At 38.1% G+C, this 27,686-nt stretch overlaps 2 protein-coding genes across 4 annotated transcripts; both read left to right on the top strand.

Moving 5' to 3' along the window:
- The first annotated feature begins 2,016 nt into the window (after positions 1–2,016).
- myoz1a (myozenin 1a) lies at positions 2,017–7,201 on the top strand. Of its 3 annotated transcripts, none has more exons than XM_061040169.1 (7): positions 2,018–2,260; positions 3,800–3,886; positions 4,374–4,561; positions 5,403–5,574; positions 5,611–5,688; positions 6,159–6,312; positions 6,385–7,201. In XM_061040169.1, the coding sequence occupies exons 1-7, from the start codon at positions 2,245–2,247 to the stop codon at positions 6,611–6,613; spliced, it is 924 nt and encodes a 307-aa protein (XP_060896152.1). In that variant the 5' UTR covers positions 2,018–2,244; the 3' UTR covers positions 6,614–7,201. The 3 variants fall into 3 exon arrangements, with proteins under 3 accessions (XP_060896150.1, XP_060896152.1, XP_060896151.1); XM_061040168.1 differs by having other exon boundaries at positions 2,019–2,260; positions 6,156–6,312; XM_061040167.1 differs by having other exon boundaries at positions 2,017–2,260; positions 5,403–5,688.
- Positions 7,202–8,846: 1,645 nt separating this feature from the next.
- Positions 8,847–26,274, top strand: hhat (hedgehog acyltransferase). The gene is made up of 12 exons (XM_061040178.1): positions 8,847–8,987; positions 9,604–9,763; positions 9,861–9,925; positions 10,139–10,252; positions 10,351–10,545; positions 11,794–12,006; positions 12,360–12,537; positions 13,331–13,481; positions 16,231–16,266; positions 19,450–19,651; positions 20,134–20,278; positions 25,385–26,274. Exons 2-12 carry the CDS (start codon positions 9,637–9,639, stop codon positions 25,468–25,470), a joined length of 1,512 nt encoding a protein of 503 aa, XP_060896161.1. The 5' UTR covers positions 8,847–8,987; positions 9,604–9,636; the 3' UTR covers positions 25,471–26,274.
- Positions 26,275–27,686: the final 1,412 nt, after the last annotated feature.

Raw genomic sequence — 27,686 nt, forward strand, 5'->3', positions numbered from 1 at the left:
ATCAAAAACCTGGACTTTTTTTTTTCTTAGAAAGCATCTTAACATTAACCATGACAGGCTCCTCCACCTCCTGCTAAAATACACGTCCATCTTACCTTGACCTAGGACAAAGTTTAAAAGGCTGTATAAATGGTTCTGAGTATATTTAAAACCACAATTAAAACTATGTTTAGTAAAAACCTTTTCATAACTGTTGCTAACCTTCTCCAATAGAACAGAGGTGTCAGTTAAGTTCACCACAAAAACACTGTCTCCCTCTACTCGCAGAATGGATTCATATTTGAGAGATAGAGATATATGAGAGAGAGAGAGAGAGAAATTAATAAAAATAAATAAATAGAGAATTCTCTCTCAACCAGAAGTAAAGAATGGGCAAATTACTAACTCACCTTATCACCTAGAACACTTTTATGCATCTTTACTTATCAGCACCACATCATCAACTATAGGTGAAATGGCTAAAGAGAAATGAACATTTCTTTTTAAGGGTCCCTATTTGTACACGAAGTGATGTCATGGTAGTTGAGGATATTCTACAACAACTGACAAATTACAGTACTAGTCTTAAAAGGGTTTAGCATGAGCAAAACAACAAACATTTATCTTTTACACCTTTATTATAGAAGTAAAAGGACATCCTAAAATTCTACCACTAAGCCAATGTGATCTCTGGAAAAATACACATACTGTCTCAATTCTATTTACTCTGGCTAATGTTAAAAGCAGATGCATTTTTAATTTAATTCATAATCAGTTTAAAATCAGTCTCATTAGTTGGTGTAATTTTGTCTAAAAAAATCAACTGGGTGTGTAAAAAGTCACAGCTCCTTTCTCAAGTGGATTTGAAAAATCTGACCTTCATGTTAAGACATAAATTCCTTTTTCGAAAATAGTAAACTTACCAGGGACATTCTGAGCAACTCGGTAAGACCCTTTTTTCCTTGCCAGATGAATATTTACCACTAGGTGGTGCTATGGTATGTGTGAGAATTCCGCTTTGACTGAATGTGCAATCAGAGGGGCATGTCAATGCCAACTTCCACACTCAACGAGTGCCTAAAAGTCTGTTAATATCCAAACAAAAGACTCGTCTGTATTGTTTTTTTCTTCTAAGGAAATGTGGGGTTCTTTAGTGATCAACATTTTGATTACATTACTTATTTAGAATGGGAACAACTTGGGATGCATGGAGGGACTTTGGACACATGACTTTAGTATTTCTGAAATAAATCTCAGACCAAGATCGTTAAATACATAATTATTATTATTGTTATTTGAGCATATTTCATGCATTAATGCCCAACATAACAGAAAATAGCAGGACAAGGAATGCCTTGTCTTTTAATTGGTTATGGGCTGTTTGATTATTTGGTGCTTTAAAATGTATTCCTTCAAACAAGTTTATCTTTGTTAAGCCTCTGTCAGCTTTGTTCTACAATTCTACTATTAATTTAGCAGACGCTGTTGTCCAAGGTGACGTACATCAGAGAGTAAGTACCCTACAAGCAAGGATCTATAGAGGAGGAAACTACATCAGTAAGTTTTGTGTGTTTTTTTTTTTTTTAAATTAAAGTCAATATATCATGAACGACACATATATCCTGTCAAATTACATGATGCTTTAGAGAAACTGAAAATGTGACAATCTAGTGTCAGGTTAGGGTAATGCAAGGGGAGTAGGTGGTAACTGTCACTGTGAAACACAAGCTTACATCGCCCTAAACAAACATATATGCTTAACCTTAACATGCACTGTGAACTTGTACATACTATACTCTCCTCCTTATCTCAATCTCTCTGTGTACCCCAAACACACCCCAGAGTCCTCTGAGGTTATCTTATAGCTGAATTCTGTTCCCTCAGTCTTTGCTACTAAATATAGGCTTCTGAACCATCTGTGAGAATGATTTTGTTCCCTTAATATCCCCATCAGCACTTTCAGCTGGCCAACAGGGACTTCTCCCCCCATCTTAACGCCCCCATCCCTATTCATACTCTTAACTTCAACCTCCCCCCTCCTCCCGTCTTGACACCAACAACGCTACCACCCACAACCCCAACCCTCTGGAAGCTCTGCCATCTGAGTGAAGGGTGGGTTTTTTGCACTTCCCGGGACCTGGTTCCAGCCATACGAAGGGTCAGAGGCACTGAGGGATTTGTAAACTTGTGATCGAGATCACCAGCATTGAGCCGAGGGTTCCCTCTTCTCTGTTTGGTATTTATAGGTTTATATCTCCTCCAAGGATGACAACAAAACCCGGTGAGTGGATCTTCATCTAGTCGATGTGCTTGTCTCTACTAATCAACCGACAGCTTGGATTTAAATTCTGAGTACAACAAAATGGGGAGAAGGAATATAGATGTGCAAAATATTTCAATTTGCCAATCTTTCGATAAAAAAACCTACAGATGAAGGCCTCATTAGTCACCTTAGTGAACCAAACTATTGCTTTGCTTTTGATGAGAATGCTTTCAATTCAGCCAGATAGAGTTACAGTTGTTCTGGGAGCAACTTTGCTTCTTTTCAATTTTCCTTGTAACTATTAAAATGCTGAAAGGAACGGACTAATTTGCTGACCATTCCTCTTTGTGGGCGTAGCAGAAATTTTATATCGTGTTACCAAACCCTGATGGGGGGTGGTAAATCTGAGCACCAGCGGTCTCTGAACTGTAATTATTTATGGGAATTAAAACAGTGTCCAGAACCCCTCTTAATGCCCACAACTTATCCAGGTCTCAATAGTGTTTTGAGTAGATCAAACATACACTTATTATTGTTTTCTGAAGGTGTGTTTTGTGTTTTTGAGGGTTGTGTCAAGCCCATTTGATAGGCGAATGACGCCATTACAAGTCGCTAAAATGTCTTGGCTGGAAATGGCTTTTATAAATAGCTGCAGTGGGTTGAATTACAGTCAGTAGATGTGATGGGTTGTTTTGCCTCTTGACTAGGCTTTAAGGAAAATGTTGAGTGCAGAAGGTGCTGATATGCATGTAGGGACACAAAAAAGTGTAAAATACATAATTAGATAATACATGTCTTATGCAGGCAGGAAATACAGGTTGTGACATTTTTTAAAGACATAAAAAACACTTCAACACAGAGTAAAATGTTGACAGATGAGCCAAACATGCATGTTCTCTTGCAGGTAAGATCAGATCCTGTTTTATGATCCTGAGGCCTTTGAATGTACAGCAGTATTGAGGCTCCTGAATGCATTGATCCCTGAATTCTGATAGGGCCTTACATGCTTCTGTTTATATTGACATGGTTCCCCAAACAAAACAGAAACACATATGGGGTACATATATGTTTCCATTTGGGCGTACATCTGTTCCACTGGGGTATGTAGGGAATCTAAGGGCACAGACATCCCCCTTGAACTTGAAAACTGAGAAGGGTCTGAGCTGTCTGTCCGTCTAATACATTTAGGACCCATGGATTTACTTTCAGGGGTTGTTGATGGCTGTATGTGTTGAATGTGAAGAGTGATCATAAGAGGTTGGTGCAGGGGTTGGATGTTATAGTAAAGGGCTGTGTTGAAGTTTCCTTCAACTGTGTGATATGAATCTTTAAACTATTCGATTCAGTGAATTTCAACGTCATCTGGTATTCATCATTCTGGAATAAGACTGATGTTTATCATAATAGATGTATAGCTTAACAATGAACATTTCCTTTGAAAAGTTATCACTGACTTATTCTTACACAAAGTTTTTAGTTTTAAAGTAAGAATTCTTTGGATGTTTTTGGGCCCTAATATTGAAACTACTCAAACCATGTTCTTTCCTGAATCTCCAGGCACGCCTCTGGGAAAACCTGCCCCCCTAAACAAACGGAAAAAGCTCTCCAAGATCGTAACCGACCTATCACATATCACTCAGGATGGTAAGGCTGGCACCAAATGAAATGAATATAAAACTACATTTCTATATGCTCAGTGCAGCAGTTACATACTAGTTGGTGTAATGTCTGCAGTAAAAGTGAAAAACAAGTATCAAAAATGACACAAAACAGCAACAAGCATTGTTAAGGTCAACTTAATGAAGTTAAGTACTCACTTTGCATAATGCACAGTGTTGTGAATGCAATCAACAGTGTGTGTAAATAAGTGTCCTATTTAGTACGAAACTTGTTTGCATTATTTCAGGGGAAAACGTGTCCAGAAGATGAGTTAATATTATACGAATAAACTACTAGAACTAGTTTGATTACTGATTTATATTATTGAATACTTTTTGTTTTTTTGTTTTCTGGTGAATATATTTGTGAATGTCACCTTTTATTAAATGTAAAAGGTCAAAGTCTTCTTAGTCACGTGTTGTTTTCAAAATAAGACATTTCTATATATCTGTTTCAAATCTTCCTCACCTAGAGTATGATTCGGATCCTGAGGCCTCTGAGTTTGACCTGGGAACAAAGATCAGAACCCCTAAAGACATCATGCTGGAGGAACTTTCCCTGCAGAAAAACCGGGGCTCCAAGATGTTCAAGATGAGGCAGATGAGGGTGGAGAAGTTCATCTACGAGAACAGCCCTGACATCTTCAGCAGTGAGTCAATGGTGAGATCAGATCAAGAGGAAAAAACTAAATAAAGTCACACTACTGTTATTTAAGAAGAGAATAGTCTTTAACGTTTATGAAGCAATGTGAATAATAAAACAAAAAAACATTCAGAGTGAAACTTGTGGCAATGTTTGATACAATGTATATTATATGATTTGGGAGAAATTTAGTATATATTTATTTTATTGACAGCACTATGTTAAAATAATTTTACAAGAGTTTCATTGAAAGTGTGTTGACCTTTTGTATTCAGTGTTGGGGAGGAGCACTGACCGTACAAAATAAGAACAAACTGGACAACACACTTTACCTTGCTACTTGTTAAATTAGGTAGCAAGATAACTGGGAAGCAAACGTGTAGCATTTCTTACCTGACAGACCGGTACACATTGAATTTAGCCAACAAGATTACAGCTGACCCTCTGCACCCCCTTTGGTCGGAATATGAACTCTTTACTTCAGGGTGCAGGTACAGAATGCCCAGGATGAGGACTAAAAGAGGCAATACATCCTTTGTACCATGCAGTATTCAGCTGCTTAATAAGCTCTGATTAGTATGAACTCGGCACTCTGCAATTTATTTAACTTACTACTGAAATCCCTCATATAATCGTGTGACGCTTGAATGTTCTTTTATGTGTTGTCCGTAGTGATCTATGCTCTCTGTGCCCCCTAGGGGCAATAAAGGTTTCATTCAAGTCACTTGTACCAATTTCTTTTTCAACTGATAATCTTTGACCATTACTGATAATCAAACCATCTGAATGAGAATTATTTCTCTGTGTTCAATTAATCACAGGCTTTTAGACAATAAGGATTCTAAACATTTTCTTTCAGGACAACCTGCAGAAGTTTGTTCCATCTCTGGGAGGTGAGATTGGAAGTCAGATAATCAATGTTGGAGGGCATTTTGTAAGCAAACAGCCTGGACAGGTGCATATTATGGGTGTTCACGGCTTCGGAGGGGCCCCCGTCCCCCCTCCAAAGCCTGGAAGTAAAGGTGCAGGAGGTGCAGGAGGTGCAGGAGGTGCAGGAGGATTAGGAGGTGAAGGAGGACTTGGTGGTGGCAACCAGGGGAAAGGTGGACAAGGACAAGGGGCAAGTGAGAAGTCTTCACTGAAAGGTCAGTATCTCTATTTTTGTGTGCGCAAAGTTTAAGCAATTCTGTTTTAGGGATCTGTGCCTGTTGATAGACGGATAATTTATTCACAAAGAAAATATATCTCTTGAGACTATTTTTGATTTTGCTTAACCAATTGAAGAAATCAAACCTTATCGGTAATAATAAATGAATAATGCAACAATATATTGATAAAAGCTTTGGTATTGTTTGAAACCCAATGTTTTTGACATGAATTATTTGTGAACTTTAGAGATGTTTGTGGCTTTTGGACAGCTGCAAATGATAATTGCAATGATCTTTTCATGCAATAGTAACACAGAAAATAAGAATGTTGCTAAAAATGTTGACAATTTTTCCTCCACATAAATAATCCAAAAACATCACAAATGATAAATTTGCCAGTCCATAGACTGTTGGATATAATTTTGTTACAGACCTCTTTAGTGTGTCATATGCTCTCTTCACAGGAGTTGGAAGAGGTGGTATGCATATTCTTGGGAAGACATACATTTCGCCATGGGAGAAGGCCATGAAGGGGGATGAAATTCTCGTTGCCACTCTGAAAACTGCAATGCCTGGTCCAGTTGAGAAAAAGGATGTACCCAAGTACAAGTGCTTCAACAGGTAATTCCCCCAAGGCCTCATTTTGTAGAAACTTTGGGGAAAATCAATTCACCTTGCACCTTTGTTTACTAGGTCCGCCCTGCCATTTGGTGGCTTCGAGAAGGCCAACCAGTTCCTGAAATTCCAGATGCCAGAAACCGAAATCAAAGAGGAGACTGAACCCGTGGTGTACCAACATGACATCGGCTGCCGGCCTTCCTTCAACCGTACTCCAATTGGCTGGGTGGGAAGTAATGAGCCAGGCAGTATTAATATGGAGATAGATACTGTGCCCTTTGATGGAGAGACTGACGAGCTGTGAAACAAAATTCATACTGTGATTACACCGACTGCACAAACTCATACACAAAGGCCACAAGAATGAATGTAATCACACACATTAGAACACACTCACACAATAGATGAGCGTACTATTGACTGTGATAATGATGAATTTGAATCTCTCAGTTTGGATAACTGAAGGCATACATGAAATGTAGTTATGATCTTATTTCACTATGTTTTATTTGTGTGGCAAAGAATCACGCTATAGCCTAAAGGCTAAGGGGAGATGAAACAATGAAATGTTTATTTGTTAAGTTCTTAAGTTGAGTCTACACATGTTAAATTTTTTCAGAAAAGTTGGTGAGAAGTTGCAAATTTGTCAAAGAGGAAAGAATGACTAATGTAAGAAGGACAAATTTATGCTATTTAAATGTTTTGCACAATGTCTTGATGTCAACCTGTTACCATGATTGTTATTTCCCAAAGCTTGTTTTGTTAAGATTTGTTGATCTACAAAAATACCAAAAAGTTATCTAAATCAGATGCATGCATAGTCAGTTGCTGACTGATTAACCTACTGTACCGAAACAGTTCTTCCACAATAAACCCTTTCAAACTTTAACAATCCCCTTGTGGAGTGATTTCAATGTCAAGGAAAATATCTTTTGTGTGTTAAAACCATAGACTGTAAATATAAACCCCTGACTGAAAAATGTACCGGTAATATACAACAATTTCATTCAGCACGAATAAGCTTAAAATCCATGGGATTCATTTCAGCAAAGCAATAAGTTTCAGCAAAGCAATAAGTTACTGATATCAACTGTGGCCTATATCCTGTAGCCCAGGGGTTCCCAAACTTTTCAGGTCGTGACCCCCAAAATAAGGGTGACAGAAACTGGGGACCCCCCCACTGTTCTTTAAGGTGGTTAGTTAGGTATATAACGTAGCGACAGCCACGCACACACTAATAAACCTATCCAAAAACTAGTAACACAAAATAATACAACAGCCTAAAAGAATTAAAAAATTCATTTCCATTTCACTTAATGATACTGTCTTATATGACATTGGACTACTTTTTGTATGTTTACAAAAATGGTAAAAAGATATACTTATGCACTTTTAGATGATTTTTAATTTTTTTATGGAAGGCATCTTGCGACCCCCCTCTTGGTGGCTGGCGACCCACCTTGGGGTCCCGACCCCGACTTTGGGAACCACTGCTGTAGCCTATATTCAGCAAAAGTGTGTGGCACTAAATTGTAACATGTAGGCTACATTAAACAAAGAATCTGCTTTCCAACTATAAAAAAAAAAACCATTAAATAGTTTATCTGTCATTCAGAGTATAGAATAGAATTACTTTATTGATCCCAAACTGGGAAATTGTGGCGTTACAGCAGCAGGTTATCCAACACACAATATGAGTAAAAAACATTATGTTAGCAATCTAAACATAATATAATATTAACTACAAAGTAAATAAGTACTAAAAGATATCAAAAATAAGAATGTGAATATATACAACCAGGATTTCACTAAGCATTACTAGTCTTAAATAGGAAGATTAAATATGGAAGATTAAATGTAAATGTGCAAAAACAGAGTTGTAAATGGACAGTATTGACATAAGTTAAAGTGCATGAGTGCAGACATATTATAAGCAGAAACTATACAATATAACGGCGAGTAGACAGCCAAATGAAGTGAACTTGAGTGCAGGGATAATTTGTAAATTTAACATGTGCAGAACACATTACAGTATGGAGAGACAGATATTATCATGATGACAGTTCTCTGCTCTCATGAGGTGAGCTGTTGTACAGAGTTATGGCCTTCGGTAAGAAAGATTTCTTGTATCAGTCTGTTGGAGAAGCATAGTTGCCAGTTTTCGTTTACCTGATTGATATATATATATTTTTATTTTAACCTTGATTTCATTTGTGTTTTAACCTTTTAAGATACAGGGTAAAGCGAGGTGAGGTGTGGGAAAAATGTTTGTGTAAATGAATACTGCCAGGTAAATCAATCATTGCAGTCATCATATTAAATAAGCTTTTCACCTTTTTTTGTGTAAACTCTTGAAGGAAATAGTAGCATTAATGCCATTATTCAAATTAACATCTTGACTTTCCATGACTGACTTATCAGCAACAACCAGAGCTCGTTTTTCCTGGTCAAAGTTCAGACTGTGTAGTGAATGACGAGCCCTCCAGCGCAGTTGGGGGCAGTCATGCTCTTAACAGATGTTAGGAAATACAATTATTTAGCGGGTTAGTGGAAGAAGAAGAAGTACAGTACCTTTTAAATGTTTGATGCCGGGCTGATCCAACGTTATGGTCCTAGGGTCCAAGTACCAGGCAGTGCTGTCTACAATTTACAGCAACGAAATGGACACCAGCCCAGTTTTAAAAGGTAACGCTGCAACTTGTTCGAACCATTAGCAAGAGTAGCTTACCTGCGTTAGCTAACTGTCGGACAGAGTAGCAAAGCCCATGGAAGTTTTACAGAGACCAAACAACGTGGGGAAGTAAACAATTGGCTGAATTATCCTGAAAACGTGTACACACGAGCCGACGTTGTCTCTGTGTCGACCTTTATAATCGTAAACGTCATAACGAAGTAAAGTAACGTTGTGCGGGTTTACTTGCTCGCTTGCTTCTTTACTTTTACTGTGTGATCTACGTCATAGGCTGCAGCCTCTCGTCGCAGTGTTACCTAGCAACGACAGTGATCGCTGTTGGCCAACCATCCGGCAAACTAGGTTTACTTTAGTCCGTATAATCAAAAATGACTTTGAACATTAAACATTGACAATGTGTCTTCTTCTTTCTCGAGAAGAATTAAGATATTTAATTAATTAAGATAAAGAAGTAATGATAAAAAAATACTAACAGTCTATTTTCGACTTGTGTAGATATCTGTATAATAAATATTTCTGACAGCTTCATTTAGCTTAAAGAAAACATTTTAGAAATATGAAAAAGTGATTTCAGTTTCAATTTAAAGTGACACTACTCTGTGTTAGGTTGCACTAGAGCACATTGATTTCTCGTGATGACATCGAAACCACAGCCCCAGTTGGCAGTGGCACCCCTGCCATGGATAGAGATCCTAACCTATTGGGTGCTATCCTTTGGATCTCACCTGTACTCTTTCTACCAGCTGCATAGATTCTCCAAAGGTAAAGTAGATTCAAACGTATCCGCATATTTGTTTAATGAATTGAGGATAAAGGATCAGGAAGTATAATTGTCTGTAATTCCCGTTTTGCACCTCAGAGCATGAAGCAGGATTACAGAGAGAATTCCATTTGGAAAAGGGCCTTCTCAATGGTTTTAATAGGGTAAGTTTGATAATGAAATTGTTGACTGAACCAAAGTTAACAAACATTTGTGTAACTCAATTGTGTACACAAGTTTTCCCCCCACAACAAAAACGTAAAAACATGACTTGTATACATTTTTTGATGCATTAAATAATGGCCCTTACACACATTTTAACGGGATACAGTTGTATTTCAGTGGCCCATGTTGAAGTTACTTCTTTTTTTTTTAAGGACACATCTGACTTTGAGTGGAGTTTCTGGACCGGATGGGCAAAGAGGTCTTTGCTTTGGACTCTGATTGGTCATGGTGTGATATCAAGATTGACCAGCATCTTCTACCCCAAGGTAGGAAAACAGCTGCTACAGGAGTGTTACCGGTAAATTGAATATGGTCATTAGGAGTAAGGCTTTTAAATCCAATATGTTTTGATGTTTTTCAACAGTTAAGACTACCGGCGCTCACATTGTATGGCCTCTTAGCTGCCACTAATGTGCTGGGGATTAAAGGTGTGAGTGTGCTGCTGGTACATCTGGGCCTCTCCTTCTCTGTGGCCCAACTACGAAAACCGGCTCTGTCCTGGGCCTGTAATTTGCTGCTGCTCTCTACTTTTCATATTCAACAACTTCAAGAGATACAGGTGAGAGTCAAAGTAAAAAAAAACATTTTTAATTGTTTTTCTTTATTAATATGAATAAGTTCAACACATTTCAAAATAATTTGTGCTATATAAAAACACAGTCACAAAACAATATAAAGATGTAGGTTGAACCAGGGCCACTTGATGTGTGTTTGTTTATATGTGTGTTTGAACTTTAATGCTATACTTTTTAAATCACCGAGTGTCATATATGCATAGAACACAAGGGGGCGCATTCGTACAGCCATTTGGCAACTTGGCATCTTTTTCTATGTTCATACAACAATATAAGTTTTAATGTGTAAAAGCATTTAAAAAATATCATTTAACAGTGTTTCCCCTAGGTTTACAGCTTTGGGGGGTGGGGGGACACGCCGACACAAACACTTGAAGGAATCTTGGTGTTCATGCGTTACTTTTAATGACAACTGTCCTTTTCTATCGGAAAGGTATCCTTAAATTACTTATTTCCCTGATTTCTGACTCTATCCACTATCCAATCTCTACAATAAAGGCCCAAAAATAAATCTAAAAATAATAATAATTAAAAAAAAGTAATGGTAGGGGAAACACTGTATAATATATGAGCAGACAATGGGAAACATGCTCACTTATAGTCCTCAAAGTCAAACATCTATACTACTGAGAATAAAGGACAGTCTTTTTCAAGGGACATTTCACTTAACTGCATTTTCTTACTTTGATAAACACAATGAATTAGAGACCAGCTAAGAAGATATTTTGTTTTAATATGACTTTAGAAAATCAATTCCATTAAGTTCAACATTGACTGGTTAGTTAAGGTGGACACATTATCATCCCTCTTTTCTAACATGTCATCCAAAAACACCCTTTAACTGCAGGTATTTGACAAATCAGGTGAAGTCCTACCAGGAAACCCCAGTCACAATGGTTTCACATTTGAATGTATTAAGTGGAATAGACATGACAGGCTGTGAATGCTTCCAAAAATCTGCCTCTTTCGTTTCTGTTCACCCTACCCATGCACACAAATTCAATTCAATTTGAAAGCAATTATATTCCCAACCCTGTCAAGTAGAGCTCATTCAAAGTTGTCTTAAGCCTACTTGTTTAAATCTGTGGTGATCTGCTAATGTTGAGTATGTATTTTAAAATAAAAGTGTGACTTTAAGCACATGTCCATGTTTAGTTCCAAACTGTCACATTTAAAAAAAGATTGCCCTGGATTGTGTTAAAAATAATTGGCAGTGCTTCTGCATTACACAGAGAGGCTGGTATGAGACCGAGGAGGAGTACTATCTGCTGCTCTTCAGTGTCGCTGTATGCGGTCTACGCTTCATCAGCTTCAGCCTGGAGCATTGCTGGTGCCCCCTAGACCGTGGTGGAATAGAGCAGCTCTACTGGCTGCTTTCATATACCTTCTATCATCCTTTTTTCTACAATGGACCCATTATAACATATAAAGACTATGTTGAGCAGGTAAGAGTGATGACAAAAGCTTTTTCTGTATTAAACTGCAGTTCACTTTGGAATTGCCTCTTTTATTTTGGTCTGGAAGAGGCTGAGGCTGATTGCACCTCGTAAGTACAGATGATGTCAGGTCATATTTTAAGAAACCTAGTACACAGCACATCAACATAGTGGACTATTTTTTACAATGGTAGTGATGAAAATGATTACTTGAATTTTGCAGACATTACCATGTGTTTGATTTAGGTTGCCAGTTTGTCACTTTTCCCCTTCGGCTAAAATTCTCTATCTTGTTTTTTTTTGTTTTGACAGTGAAGATTCAAAAGTGACTTTAACAACATGCTCACTTTCTTCATTCGCAGATGTGGAGGCCTGCTGAGGAGAGTGACAAGGACAAATCTGCTTTTAGCTACTTTGTGCTAAGATCAGGACGGATCATACTGTGGTGGTGCATCGCAGAATACATGATCCATGTAATATATATGCACTCCATCCAGTCTAATGAGACCTACTTAGAGATTCTTCCTCCTTGGGCCTTAGGTGAGTCTTTATAGTGTGCTTGTCAGTATAACACTGAGTTCTAGCTTTAGTCCTTCTCTGCCACTTCAGACAAACATTTTTATAAAGATGCAGAATTTAAAAAAAATATGTTACCCCCACAAGAACGAGTTAGTTCTCAAACCTCCATCAGTTATGCTGATTGTTAACTCACTCATTGGCCTTGATTCATAGCCCAGTCATCATGATCTTTGGAGTAATTTTGATTATGTTTGGATAGACATCATTTTGTCTGTTGGGTATTTATTTAGTTGCGTCGTGCCTTTAAAAAAAGAATGCATAATCAACCAGGTTTTGTGTACCCCACGGGTTCTTTGTAGAATACTTGGAACAATTAGGTTGGGTTTGGTTTATGCTTATGTTGGTAACAGCCCTCTAAATTATTCATAAGCCAGTTATTTAGACAAAAAGTACCTCAGAAATGTTTGTTTTTTTCTCCAGCTAGTGATTGCAATTTCAAAGCCTGGGTAGTGTAAAATAGCTTGATTTGATTGGAAAAATAATGATTTCACATTTTAAAAGAGTAAACTGTATGTTAGGGGTTAAATTGCATTCAGATATTAAATATGAATGTATAAAATGATAAATAAAGAAAGTCTTATCTTCTCCCAGTCATTAGGGTGGGCCAATAGCACATGTGGGTGGGCCCACTAACATCGTGCCTGTTAGAAATACAATTTCCTTGTTTTGAAACACAGGAGATTGTCTTTGAAAAGATCAGAACTTTATTATTTATATGGTAACTGGTTTAAACCTCTCTTTTTTTCATTCACAGGTGGTCTGGCCCTGGCCCTGGTCCAGTTTTTCTTTGTAAAGTATCTGGTTCTGTTCGGTCTTCCATCCATGCTGGCTACTTCAGATAATCTAGTTCCTCCAAAGCTTCCTCGATGTGTCAGCATCATGTACAGTTTCACAGGAATGTGGAGGTAAGATCATACAGTTGTACCAGCTCCAGTTAACACCACTGACATCAGTCCAATTTTATATTGAACTTGTACTATTCTGGCACATTTGAGTGACTGGACAAGCTTGCGTCTATTGTATCCTTTAGAGAACACACTGACATTTGATGTCAAGTGCCTCAAGTGCTCACTTTGCTTTGGCAGTAAGATTCAGACTGAGCAAGGCGAATTGTCTCATCTTCTGTCATTACTGGCAATCAGAACAATAGGTCACCACTGCACTAAGAACATTCTGTCAAGCTTTCAGACTCCAGCTTAAACTGTTTGGTCAGTTGGAGTATTACTCGCTTCTCGTCTTTTTAAAGTAATAACAGGTTAGAAGTAGCATGGAAAAAAAACTGTGTTAAACTTGAGTCGGTAAGAAGTGTGAGTCAGTTTTGATAGAGATCTGACAAATTTTTCTCAGTAAATAACAACAGCAAGCACAGATACATTAAAGACAGTCTTTACTTGTTGTTTAGCTTAACTCAGAGATGCCTTAAATAGAGTTTGTAAATATTACACACACTCACACATGCGCGCGTTCACTCCAGAATATTTGGTTTTATGGTTGAATTGTACAAAGTTATGACATCCCACAGCCTGCAGAAGTTTGATGAGTATGACTAGGAAAGTTTGATAGTCGAGGTTTGTTGGTTAAGCTCAAAGAGGTGATAGAATGAAGCACTGAGGTTAAGCTTGTGTCTTTCCTTAAACAGTGGTGGCTAATTACAAGTAAGTGAAATGTATTAAACAGCTTTTTTACATGAAGAAACTAGGTATTTTAATGGAAACAGTAATAAACTAAAGAAAATGTAATGTTTGAATACTTTGGGAGGTACTTTTGTTGTTTTATACCATTTCTAAAATATCATTTCTGTGAATGTAGCTGGATTCAGTTATGAGCTGGATATGAATGCTGAGTAGGCATTCAAGCTGACAGGGGGGCACGACATTTTTAGAGGAATAAAATTAGATTTGAAAGCTCTCCAGTTGTCTAACACATTTGATTTTACACTGCCCCCTGTTGCTGATTGTGTGATCCTGCTCTTTCATTTTAATGTATATGCATGTAAGCGTAGAATCATATATGTTTTACTTTACATCAAAAGGGTTTTGATTACAGCCTTTTATCACAGAAAGCACACACAAATTAAATTAACCCCTGACAGAGTTGACATAATAAAAATAAATGCTGAGGGATCGCAACATTCATGAAGCTCATTTACCACTTCTGTGAACAGGGCAAAGTAAAAGTGTATGCCTGCTTGATGCTGAAGGGGTCACAATTGCTCAAGTTAAGAACACACACACACACACACACACACACACACACACACACACACACACACACACTGCACTGCTTGTTACACAGGGCTAAAACTCCTTTATCAGCAAGACTGAAAATGTAAAAAAAAAAAAAAAAAGCTTACAACAGGGAACAGAGTTTTCACTGCATGGAAACAAATGTTAGTGTCAGTATCCTGTTTGAGTTTGTCGTTTAGATTTTATGTCTTCCAGGATGCACACCATGTCTGGACAAAGAACACTGTTCTAGATGCAAATCAAGCAGTACTATACGACTCTGTTGCCAGTTTACTAGTTAGCACACAACATAACTGTTGCAGTCGTATACAATAATCCTGCAATCTATCCTACCTTAATAAATGTGTGTGTGTGTTTGTTATTTACTGAACTGTTGATGAAGCCCATTAATTCACCTAAAAAGTAATCTCTTAGAGGCTGAAGATTTTGAAATATATTGTATTACACAAACAAACACTTCTATTTCTCTCTCCCCCCCATTTATTTCAGTCAGTGTGGGATATACTGTATAAGAGACACATCTCTCTGTGTAGTGTGATATGGTAATAGTAGTAATAGTAAAGTTTAAATATTGTAGCACTCTTATCAAATTCAGGAGTTGGAAAATACCTAACCTAAGCCATAAAGACACTAAAATACTGTATAAGAAGTCATCTGAACAAAAGTGATCATAACATTGAATTCACACCCGTCCAAAAGTTTCAACTAAAAGGGAACACTATAACTTGAATGTGTAAGACCTTACCTTCTTTGTAAGCCTTCATTACTTTAAGCAGGATAAACCTATTCAACGCAGGACTGAGTGTGTGAACAATGCTTAGACAGAACAAACGTGCTCCTATGAATAAATGCATTAAAAGATATTATGAGCTGGCCAAATAAGCATGACTGATTGAGCAATGACCCGTACGATTACCAGGGCAGAAACAGCATCATTTTTATTCCACTTTCTCATTACAGAATCGGACTTTCACTAAATGTGAAAGGCAATCGTGAAATGCTCTCTTCATTAAGAGCACATAAAGTTGAGATGGTAGGATGTACGTTTGGTCTTGCAGTAAAAATGCACCAGCTGTAGACAAGATGGACCAATGTGCTGACACCAAGGCACTCCAATCCGGCCTGTGTGTGCTGAGCTGGTCAATGTTGACAACATTGATGGAATGCATAAAGCTGTCCGCCGACATCATTGACAAAACAGCTTCAGTTTATAGGCTGTGCACAGAAAAAAAATGTAAAAAGAAAGGAAAAGCTTTTTCTAATCTTCTTAGTGAAAAGAGAGACACACACACACACATTGTACATACAGCACATGCCTCAGTTTATATGAGATGCAGTGCTCAGGTGTTTCAGTGCTATATTATTATGTAAATTTGTGACTGAAATATCCATTTTTGTTCTTTCACAGGCACTTTGATGAGGGCCTGTATCGATGGCTCATCAGGTAAGAGGCACTCAATGAGCAGCGGACGGACTAATTCAAATGTTAATGCTTACAAAAAAATGTGAAATAGCCTCTAAATCAAATAACAGATATCAGAGTGTCTATTCATCTGTCCACCGGTCTGTCTGTCAATGTCTGTCTGTCTTTCTATCCGTCCTATCTTTTTGTAAACTCATCTGTATGATCAATTTGATCTTTCAATCTGTATTTCTTCTTCTCTGTCTGTATGTCCTTGTGTTTAATCAACTGTATGTGTCTGTCTGTTAATTCTGTCTCTCTTTGTCTGTTTGTCAATCAATCCACCTTTTACTTCACAACTAATGTTATCTCAAGACTCTTCCCATAGAGCGCAGGCTTAGACCGTACTCCTTGTTATTTTATTCACAGAATCCCAACATGAATCCACCATTAATCTGTCTGTCTCGATGTTTAATCTGTTATATCCATCTGTCAGTCTGTTTATCTTTCTGTCTGTCAGTCTGTCATGCTAATCAATTCTTTTCTTTCTGTCTATTTGTTTGTCTCTTCTTCTTATCGTTTCTTTCTATCTTTCCATCCAATCATTCTATCTGTTGATCTACTGTCTATCTGTTTGTCTATCAATCTATAATTTTACATAATATACATTTCTTCATAGGGTTTTTATTCGATCAGGTGTAGCATGTGTTTAATCAAACTGTATCCGTCATTGCACACTTACTGTGAAGAGCTCGTTTCCTGTGGGGTATTGAACTTATCAGTTTAAAAAAAAACCTTTAAAAGGTGTCATCCTCCAGCTGCCTGCCCACATGTTTGAACATAATGGACGAGGATGCTGCATTTGCATGTAGGCTTTCTTATGATTATGAGGTAGGACGTTATTGGTGAATAGTTCTTCTGTTGGGTTAATATTTATGTATCTCTCTTGAGAAGTGCCTCTTTGTTTAACGTGCATATGTAATAGGAGCATGATGTGTTTGCTCATTCGTACTTTGGACAACGCATATTGTTAGTTTGTCTGCCTTTAATGATGCGCACTTGGTTGAATGCAGCCTATCGGGGGGGTTTCTGGTCCACTTGGTAGACGCTGCTTGCTACATTGAGGAAACGCTAGAGTTGCACGGCTGTCAGAAAACACAACGTGCTAGTGTGTGAAAATGTTGTCTAATTAGCCTTGTGTTGACTTGACTTTTTCTAGCTGTTGTTTGTCATTAATGATACTGTTCCTGTACATTTTAGGTTTTTTAAAAACAAGTTAATGATGATATATTTCATATCAGGCTGTAAAAAAAAAAGCCCAAATTAATTAGCTAAAGATCCTTAAATTTAAATTGCAAATGCACGTCTCTATTTTAGTCCGTGTCCATTGGAAATGTATTCTCCTGCTTAATGGCATCACTTGTAATTATCCCTGTGCAGATGCAAAATGATACCCATGACACAATACCCCGTCGTTCCTTCGAGTGAAAGTGCTCTTAAAGAGGTTTTAATGTGGTTCTGAAATTCTGTTGAAATTGTCTGAAGAGCGCTAGATGAGTGCGTAGGTGTTTAGTGATGTGCTCTACATGACTCACTGACACCCCGTCTCCCTGGGCAGCTAAGTGGCTCATTCTTGGCCATTCCATTACGCTTCTCTGTCTGCATGGTGTCTGTTTCACACACATAAAGAGCTCTTACTGCCTGTTATCACAGAAACATGTGAAAAGGAGCATTTAATCCTGAAACCTGAGGGGGATTAGTTGTAAATAAATAAGTGGGCATGGATCGGGTTGGCTGGGAGGGGTCAGCCATTAACTTTGCACTCATAGCAAGAAAGATCAACAACGCTGTACTGTATGTCTCTCTGAGCGCACAGAAGCGGACAATAACTTTAAAATGTGCACTCACATTTGCACCATCTGTTTCCAGTTGTCGGGTAGACATTGATTATGATTATTCAGGGTTTTAATGTGTGTCCAAAAATGATCATATTTTTGATTTGATTAATTTCGAATCAATCTAAATAGCTGAATGTGTTCTCTGTATGTTGAGGTTTGCTCTTGCTCTAATTCTCTGGTTCCTCTCCATCTGTTTCTGCTCCTACTTTCATCCTTCAATATGGCCAAGCTGGCCACTCTATTTAAGGCTCAGAAAATGCTGGCTCATCTTTCAGGAACATTGATTAGCCACAGGGCGGCTGTGATAATTAGTTCCCAGCTCAGCAACACTGGGCACAACGTGACGTTTGTTTTCTGAGCGTGTTGAAGTGATGTAGCATGTTGAGACTCTCGGTACCTCTGGGACGGGCAGCGAGGTTCACACAATATCTGAGGCCATTTCTCTTCACAGCTCGCACCACATTCTGCATCGATTGGAGGAATGTTACTTACATCAAGTGGGCTATAACCAAAGACTGTGAATGCCAGCATTTTGTTATAGTAGTTTAATAAAAGTGATATTTGCTCTTTATTTGACCAACTAGTTCAAATTGTTGCACTTTTTGTTAACAGCTTATTCTCAATGTACTAACCAAAATGTTGAAGTAAGACCATACCTAACCGAAAAAAGAAGCCATCTGTTACAAAAAAAATAGTCTTTGTTGTAAAAAGTGTGTTAATGTGCGTCAAAGTGTAATATAGACATGCAGACAAACCAGTGCAGCCTTTACATTTAGCCTTGATGCTGCGTTCAGTGTTGCCTCAAAATGCCAAACAGCAGCAAGCGTCCGTCAAGCATGATTCCCAAAGTAAGCTTGAAGCTTCTTTATTATAGCACCAGCTGTGTGCGCACACAGTAGTATTACCTGTGTTTATCCACCTGGGACAGCTCTGCAGCTCCCATGCCTTACCAAAAGGTTTGTTGTGAATCACAGGAACCAATATGGAATCATTAACCCAGCTGTAGCAATGTTAACTACTTGGGGGGGATTAATATTCCCAGGTGTGTCTCCATTTCTACACTGGACTTCAAAGCAACATATATTTAATGAAAAATCAATGAACATGACATGATAATTTATGTGACAGGCTGACCAATACCTTTGTGCACCATGGGTTCTAACCCCCCCCCCCCCACCTCTGTTTCACATCTGGCTGTTTTACATCTATGTCCTGGCCTGTATGTATCTGTCATATACCATCACTATTTGCTGTTTTCTGTTTGGTAGTACAGGTTACAATCTTCTTTAAAGATCTGTTAAATTGTATGTATGTACTCATGTTCTAGATACATCTATGTGCCATTAGGAGGTTCACATCACGGTCCTCTTTACAAAATGTTTTCCACTGGCCTCGCGTTTGGATTCGTCTGCCTCTGGCACGGAGGCCATGACTACCTGCGGTACTGGGCTCTGATGAATTGGGCAGGAGTCCTGGTGGAGAATGGGCTGAAATCACTCTTCGCTTCATCCTTTATTCACTCCATTGTTGTAAGTTTGAAATCCAAGAAACTAGATCTGACAAGCGATTCAGTTAAAAGAGGCTCTATTTAGCTCGATTACAATCAGCTTAAGATGAGCGGACTTGAAGATATCTTTCCTGTAAGCTAGAAATAAAGGGCACATTGAATCTAAGTACAATAAGAGATGATGCCTGGAGCTCATACAGTATGTGCAGACTGGTCGGATCCAATTGCATCCAATTGGCATCTATGGTTAACGCGTGAACATTAATGCAAGTAAAATTCTCTTTCCAAAACATTACTTTCAGGCTATTCCTACTTCTTAAGCTTCTAGCTTTAGGAGAAGGTTCTTGTTCTCCAAATAGTGCTGAAGGCTGATAGCATACTGTGTTCTCCCCTAGTTTATGCTCCCACAGTTCATTAGTGCCAGGTGCTTTGCTGCTCTTTGTTTCTCAGATTTATGATGACAATCTTTTGTGGTTCTCCTGCATGTGCTTACTGATTTCCCAGGAGCAGAATTTCTCTGCGGCGATGGAAAGGCGTTGCGTTGCCCTTCTCTCTGCCTTCTCCACTGCCATGCTCATCCTCTCTAATCTGGTGTTCCTTGGGGGGATACATGTTGGAAGAATCTTCTGGAAGCGGGTCTTCGTTCAAGGTAAACTGCCTTCTACAACAATCATTCAGTGGAATCTGTGTTTGCCTTCATCTTGCAGGATTGCTCAGCTTTTTTCAGCTGGCATTAAAAAAAAAATAAAAAAATTCCCCATGTGGATTATCAGACCAAGAGAGGCCTCACATGGTCAGAAAATAATCAGAAATTAAATATAATAAAATGGCGCTGCTCCTCTTTAGGTTTGGTTATATAACAGTAATATCAGAAGATGTTTGGGCTCTGTTTATTCTAAGGTTCTTATTTCATCTTCATGGGCAAAGTCCCCTAAAAAAAGAGACATCTGCTTTATGTTTGTGCCAGTCTCCTTTTGTTCCCTGTGTCTTTATTTGGCTCTTTTGTTCCCTGTGTCTTTATTTGGCTCATTTGGTACCTAAAGCAAGATGGCAGGCCCTCCTGAAGCCTGACTACTAATGATAAGCGATCTGAGCTGCTCTCGCTGCTGGGCTGGGAGCAGAGTCAGTGCCCAGAGCTCAGCTTAGTGCATATATATATATATATATATATATATATATATATATATATATATATATATATATATATGTTTTGTATTATATATATATATATGTCTGTATTCTTTCTAAGAACTGTTAAAAAAAAGTTAAAACAATGCATTGTCTAATCATTCTAGCAGAATAGATTTTTGTTTTTGTGTTATTGGCCACTTAACAATACAACCTCTAAACCCTACAGTGATATTGTCATGTAAAGTTGGTACTAATGTCATGTATAAGCAAAGAGTTGCCTATTTACAAATTTACCAGACACAGAACAACAACAACTTTATCTGAAATTTTGTTTCTGCGCACTCAAAGAACACACGTCTTGTAGTCTCTGCCAACACCACTAGCTTAACCAGCACTAACCTATTCCGTTTGCTGTTTCGTCCTAAACGAGAAATGTGTGATCAGGAGTATATCTAAGACCTTTGCTGAAAACACACCCCGCTGTTGTGGCTTATAGCTAAGATAAGAACCAAGAGACTGAATCATCAGTAAACTTGCTGGCTCATAAAACCAAATCATTATATATCTAAGACCTTTGCTGAAAACATCCCCCCCCCCCCCCATTGTGGCTTGTAGCTATGATAAGAACCGAGAGAATGAATAATCAGTAAACTTGCTGGCTCGTAAAACCAAATCAATGAGCCGTAAGAGGCAAAAAAGCGTTCAAGTAATACCACCTGCAGAGTTGAGACTATTGTTGCCTTGAGTCTTCCCTCTCAAATACAAATGCCAATTTGTTCTGTTGTTGACATAAAGTATAGATTTTGCATAATTGCATTTTTGCAATTATGCAAAATATTTAGTAACTCAAAGGCAAAGGTTGTCGTGGTTGTTCCTCCTCTCCTTCGGTGTCAGACTCGGGGTCAGACTGGTAAGGATTGGTATGGTAAAAGGGGCGTGACATTTCCGAGAAGAGTGCAGAGTGACTGACCAATTACGACAGAGCGGACCGGCTGACCAATCAGATCAGACGTGGGGAATGGGAACATGGGCCCTACAGAGCGTTGCAGGCAGAGTCGGAATAGCAGCATGTGAAAACTGCTAGATTTTTTGATCATTAGCGATTGTGAACATACTTTTGTAGGCACATAAATGAAATATATGAACCCCAAAAAAGGCCATAAGGTGACCCCTTTAATACCTGCACCAAGTACAACACCAGCGCAAGCAAGATAAACTATCCTCATTTCAGCTTTATGACTCTACAAAGAAAAGCAACGGCTCATGTAGGTGAAAATAAAATGACATCTGTCCGGATCTGACAACAGTTTAATTTTTGTTTCTGATCAAATTCTCACATTTCAAATAGTTATATTACACATTAAGTCTGTGTTCAGTCGTTTCTTTATTCAAAAATATTCCCTCTTGTTCTGGTTTTTCACTTTTTGTTCTCTACAGTATTTTTCTCTAATCAGTATCAGTTCTTCAACCCTGGAGCATTCTGGCTTCTGATTGTGTCACACAATTGTGCGGCCTCTTGAAATCTATAGCTTCAAGAGCTAAATCAGTCTGAAAAAGGTCATATTCCAGTCACCAGTTAAAAAATAGATGTAAGCCTGGCCATGTGTAACACGCTTCTTCCTGCACTTCTGCCCCCTTTTCACACATACCATACTGTAGACTTGTTTTAAATAAATTAAGAGTTGTCTAAAAATAAGAACAGGGTGCTTGAAATTACCATATCTGTTGTGAATTATTGAGAGAAGCGCTATAAACTCAACTGAGAATGTCAGTTTGCCTGTGCAACAACACATTTGACCCACTTTGATACTAAATAATAAAGATTCAAGATGGCGGATGTTGAATAGAGCATTGATCGAGCCACTTGCTAATTGTGTTCATCTCACTGAGTGTTTGTGTTGTCGTGTTTGAAACTGAAATATAATGCACCATCCAGATATGCCTGAAGCCATTCCTTTTGTCTGCATGTGTCTGCATAATATCCCACCGGGGGAGGGAGTTGTGGTTTCCTTCATTAACATAAGATCAATGCTTTTAAATCAGCCTGTCTAGGATTTTTACTGGTGCTGGCAGAAGCATAATTGCTCTCTGACCTCACTGGCAAAAAAAAGAAACCTTAATCACACTCTGTCTCAAGTCATATATTGTGACTGAGGATGCACTTGGCGTCTCATTGAGTTTCACCTGTGTATGTGTTTTACTGAGAACATAGAGTTGTTTAATGTGCAACATACCAAAAGACATACAGCCTATTATACCTTGAAGAAACTTGTTGACCTTCATATCTAATTTCTGTCACCGTGTTCAAAGTTAAGACTCATTTTTTAACCCTTCGGGCTAAAAAGATTGAAGATTGTAACTACAGGTTCTGAGATTGTAACCATTTCAACAACAATCATAACAGAGAACAGATAGTGTTGTCTACAAACAAACATTGGGATTTGGACAGTATAGAGTCTGTAGTGTGCTGTCAGTCACTGCAGTCTAAAAAACTTAACTTTGTGCAATATGACAGCATTTCAACTTTTTCATGACATCAGATACTTCTGTCTACTTTACTTCTGTCTGTCGGTTTGAAGGTAAAAGATTAACTCTAAAGCTTAATTTATCAAAGAAGGAATTCAGATAATTTGTATTAGCCACTCATTTATTTAGGTTTCAATCCAATAGATTTTTTGAATAGTGCTTTTTGTCTGTTTAAGCTAAATATTCCTTCCTAGAGTCAAGGTTCATGTGGGGTTGCCATTTCGCCGACACGTGGAGCTTATTAGAAAAGTGCTCATTTTTACATCTGGTAGAATCAGTTATATCTGAACCGGTTTGCTTGCCTGCTTCCATCGCTGCAACACCTGTAGGTTTGCAGGTTTGATAACTGATCTCAAATCTAGCAAACCAGGCAAACCGAGGGGCGTCCAAAAAAACCTGCCTACCTTTTTCTGGACAAAACAAATAAAGACCATTCTGGACCAGAATCGAAACTTAGCTGCACTGTTCTTGGAGAAGCCTGCACTTCAACATAGCATGTTTCCTGAATGTCTGATGAAATGATATAGGAAGATAGCTTACATATTGCTCTGAAAGTTTTACATGATGTAGACACTTAGGGAAAACTTTTCCCATATTTAACGACAATAACACCAAATGTAGAGATCATTCACTGAAAACCAGGTTTTGGCCTCATTTTGGTGCAAGAGGAAAAGTCAGGAGTCATAAAAGTCCTGGGGATTTGATGAGAATGAATATCTCCAATATTTTGTGTTTCAGTCTTGATCAAACTGACGGACAGATTGATTGATTAATAAAACAGACAGTTTATCAAGCAATGCTAATAGCACAGCTAAAACAAGCTTACATTTGCTAACTAACACAAGTTAACCTGAGTTTCATTCAGCCCGATGAAAATGTATCCAAAGAGATGCATAAGAATAAAACTAATACAGTGTCTATTTCTACTTTACTGAGAAGCACAGTCTTTCTGCTCATTAATCAATGATATATTTGGTTTTCAGATGCATCTCTGTTCATTTGGCCTTTTCACCTCAATTGAACTGGAAGCAGCGTGTTAATCAAGCTGCAAAAGAAACTCTTGTGTAATTACAGCACCTGTTGATTAGAGTCAAGCAACTGACAGAACTGGGTTATTCATTAAAGGTTGCTCCACTCTTCATCTCTTTTCCACTGCTTTATAATGACTTATTTAGAACAGCAGAGCCCTCAAAACATTTCTGCTATGTTCCAAAATAGCAGAAACTTTAATCTCTCTTCTCAATTAATTCCAGAAGTTATATACATTTGGCTTGTGGTGGATGCGTCCGTTAAGTTCTGTTTCTTTCTGTGTTAGATTGAAGTCATTTACAGCTGAAGTTGGATGACTGTTTGCAGAATATATTTCACACTGAGAGCGTTAATGAAATTTCAATACCTGCCAAGTCAAAACCCTGGGATGTCTCGACATGTCTGCAAGACTTAAACTTCAGTGAAAGGTCTTTCAAATGTGATCAAATGTGATTAAACTAACTTTATAATAAACTGGCATTAGTGAGAAGTATTTCCTTTTTTGGTTGTGCAACTGTCATCAAAATATGTCTTTTCCAGCCTTAGCCAATGCAACCTTATTCTTATGCAGACCGAGAAACTGGCAGCTGTGCATGATGCGGACTGTGTGTATCTGAATTAGATTTTGACATGAATAGAAAAGAATAGACCATTGAAAAGCATTGTGGGTGCAGGTGCAGGTTTCTGAGATAATCTGGAGGGAAGCCAGTTTGGGAGGAGGCGCACACAAGCCGTCCTTACCTGCCTGCTCGACTTTCTAAGAAGCAGCTATAAATAGAAAAAGAGAATAACAATAATACAACACTGTACAGCAGAAAACCTGGCCACTGTTACTGTTACTCATTCTATTGTCTATTTACCTCTTGAATAGAATGCAAGTCTTTAGCAAGACAAAGCAATTACTTTTTTAGCTCAGTTCAAATATAAATCTTTTTTTTGGGGGGGGGGGGTGGAACCCTTATCTGGGATAAATCAAGATAATGACCAAATCTAATATTTTGAGCTTCTAAATGTTAGGATTACTAACATTTAAAAATAAATAACTCAAAGGGTTTTCTTTTGATTTCAGGCTGGTCTACCATGCTCCCACCTATGCTGGCTTTCCTCTACTGCTTTGCTCAGATTGGGCTCGAGTGGACTTCCCACCCACCATGAGTCACCTTGACTTTGTTTAGAGGTGTGAATAACTGCTAACGAACAACCAGAACAACCTGCTGAGTCCACTGCCTCGTCCACACCAGCCAGAGAGTCTGTGGCGAATCTGGCCCGAAGCCCCAGAAAGCTGTCCAAGACTTGGCTGAAGTGAAGCTGAGTTGCCACTTTCCACATCAGGCAAAATCTTTCTGAAATTTAAAAAGAAACACAGAAACTGCAATAGCAAAATAGTGTCATTTAGTAAATTCAAGGAAGTGTACATGAGCAGCCTTTGCTGTTTCAAGGCCCTTTTTCAACCCAATAGGCTTCACAAACCCACTGTTATTCTGAGAAACTGAATGAAAATAAGGGCTCTGAATCCGTCTCGGTTTTATGACTCTGATAAGGTGTTGCTCAGTGATGCAGTAAAGCTGGAGAAATGCTAATTTTATATTTACTGTCCTTTAGCTCAGCATAAAAGCAGTTGTGTATTCATATTCGGACAATAGGCACAGAAGGCTGAATAGAGCCGCAGGAATCTGATCGATGTCATTATGTCCTCGGCAGAGGCCATTTGGCTAAAGTAGAATAAAACTCATGGTTTATGTATTTTTAAAAGCCTTGCACTGACTGCACAGTAGCTTTTAATTGTACACAGTCACAATGGTAGATGACATTTATACACTGGTCAAAGCTTTTTTTTTTCCAAAGGGTGTTAAAAAAAACACAGCCTTTAACATTCTGTATACACCTTGTACCTCCGAAATGTCAAATTTGCAATTCCTTCGTCCATAAATGGATTAAAATCTTGAATTTAAAATATAACGCTTATGAATATCCTTTTTTACATACATGGTAATTGGGAAATGGACTTCAGCTTGTATAGCACTTTTCTAGTCTTCTGACTACTCAAAGCGCTTTTACACCGCATGTCACACCAACCCAATCACACCCATTCACACACTGATGGCATAGGCTGCTTTGTAAAGTGACCATCAGAAGTAAGTACTCCATTCATACACATTCATACGCTGCCGACAAAGCAGCGGAAGCAATTCGAGGTTAAGTGTTTGCCCAAGGACACATAGGAAATGTTGCTGTAGGAGCTGGGGATCGAACCCCCAACCTTTCAGTTGAGAGACAACCAACTGAGCCACAGCCGCCCCTTCTTAAAGTGGATGCCCTTCCTTTTTTGTTTGCTATAGGGGTTACCTTGCTCTCCCATAGAATAAGAAATTCCTTCAACATATTTAAAGTACATTTAAACTGTTGGTATTGGAAAACATTAAAACTTTTTATTATAAGTTGATGATACATCAAAAAGTTCTGACTGTTTTCAAAAGATAAAGCATGTGCAATACATTTTTAACTGTGAAAAAGACATGTTTGTTTTTGACATCCCATACCCAGTCTGTGGCAGGTTCTCTCACACTGAGTTTGAATATAGCAATGCATAATGAGACAGACTCATTTTATGCTTTGGTTGCAGTTTAAAAATCTATCGCCACATGTTCCTGTCAATCTAGCTTTCCTATCTACGATTAAAGACAAAAAAATCTTTTAAAAAAATGAAATGGTCAATTAAATACTAATCAGGTTTTTTTTTTTAAGTCACTCTGGAAAAAATCTAGTCAAAGTTTTCACTGTATCCTGAACTTTACCCAAAACAAACAAGTGATGAATTTAAAATACTGTGTGAATGATAAAATACTGAAACAATCATTATTTGCAACTCTTTTAAATGACACCAACTTGAAGCTATCTAAGTTCAGGTGATGAGTTGGATAAGTTTAAGAAGTTTTCGGTTGATTTAATGAGGGGCTGTTCAATTTCAAACCATTAGTTTGATAAAAAAAAAAAAAACCCACTGTTTTAAGTGTACCATTTTTTTCTATCCTTTAGATCCTTATCTGAAAAAAAGATCAGTTATCCCGTTAAATAGTTTGTCAACACATTTTAGAGACCAACTCTTGTGTTTCAACAAGAAATAAGAAGCTGCTTTAATGAGCTTATCTGTGCTTTATTGTGTCTTTAGAGCTTAGAAAGTGTGATGCTGCAAAAAGAACCTGATCCTCTTACTATTCACAGTGCACAGCAAGGAAAGCAAACAGCTGCAGGAGATGACAAGTGAGAAGATTAGTTTAAGAATATGTTTATTTTAAGTAAGAGTTGCCATCACTGAGATTCATCATTTACATAAAACTCTCAGGTTGCTTCTGCCCCACCGGTTCTTTACT

The sequence above is a fragment of the Labrus mixtus genome, chromosome 6, assembly GCF_963584025.1.
Source record: "Labrus mixtus chromosome 6, fLabMix1.1, whole genome shotgun sequence".
Taxonomy (NCBI): Eukaryota; Metazoa; Chordata; class Actinopteri; order Labriformes; family Labridae; genus Labrus; species Labrus mixtus.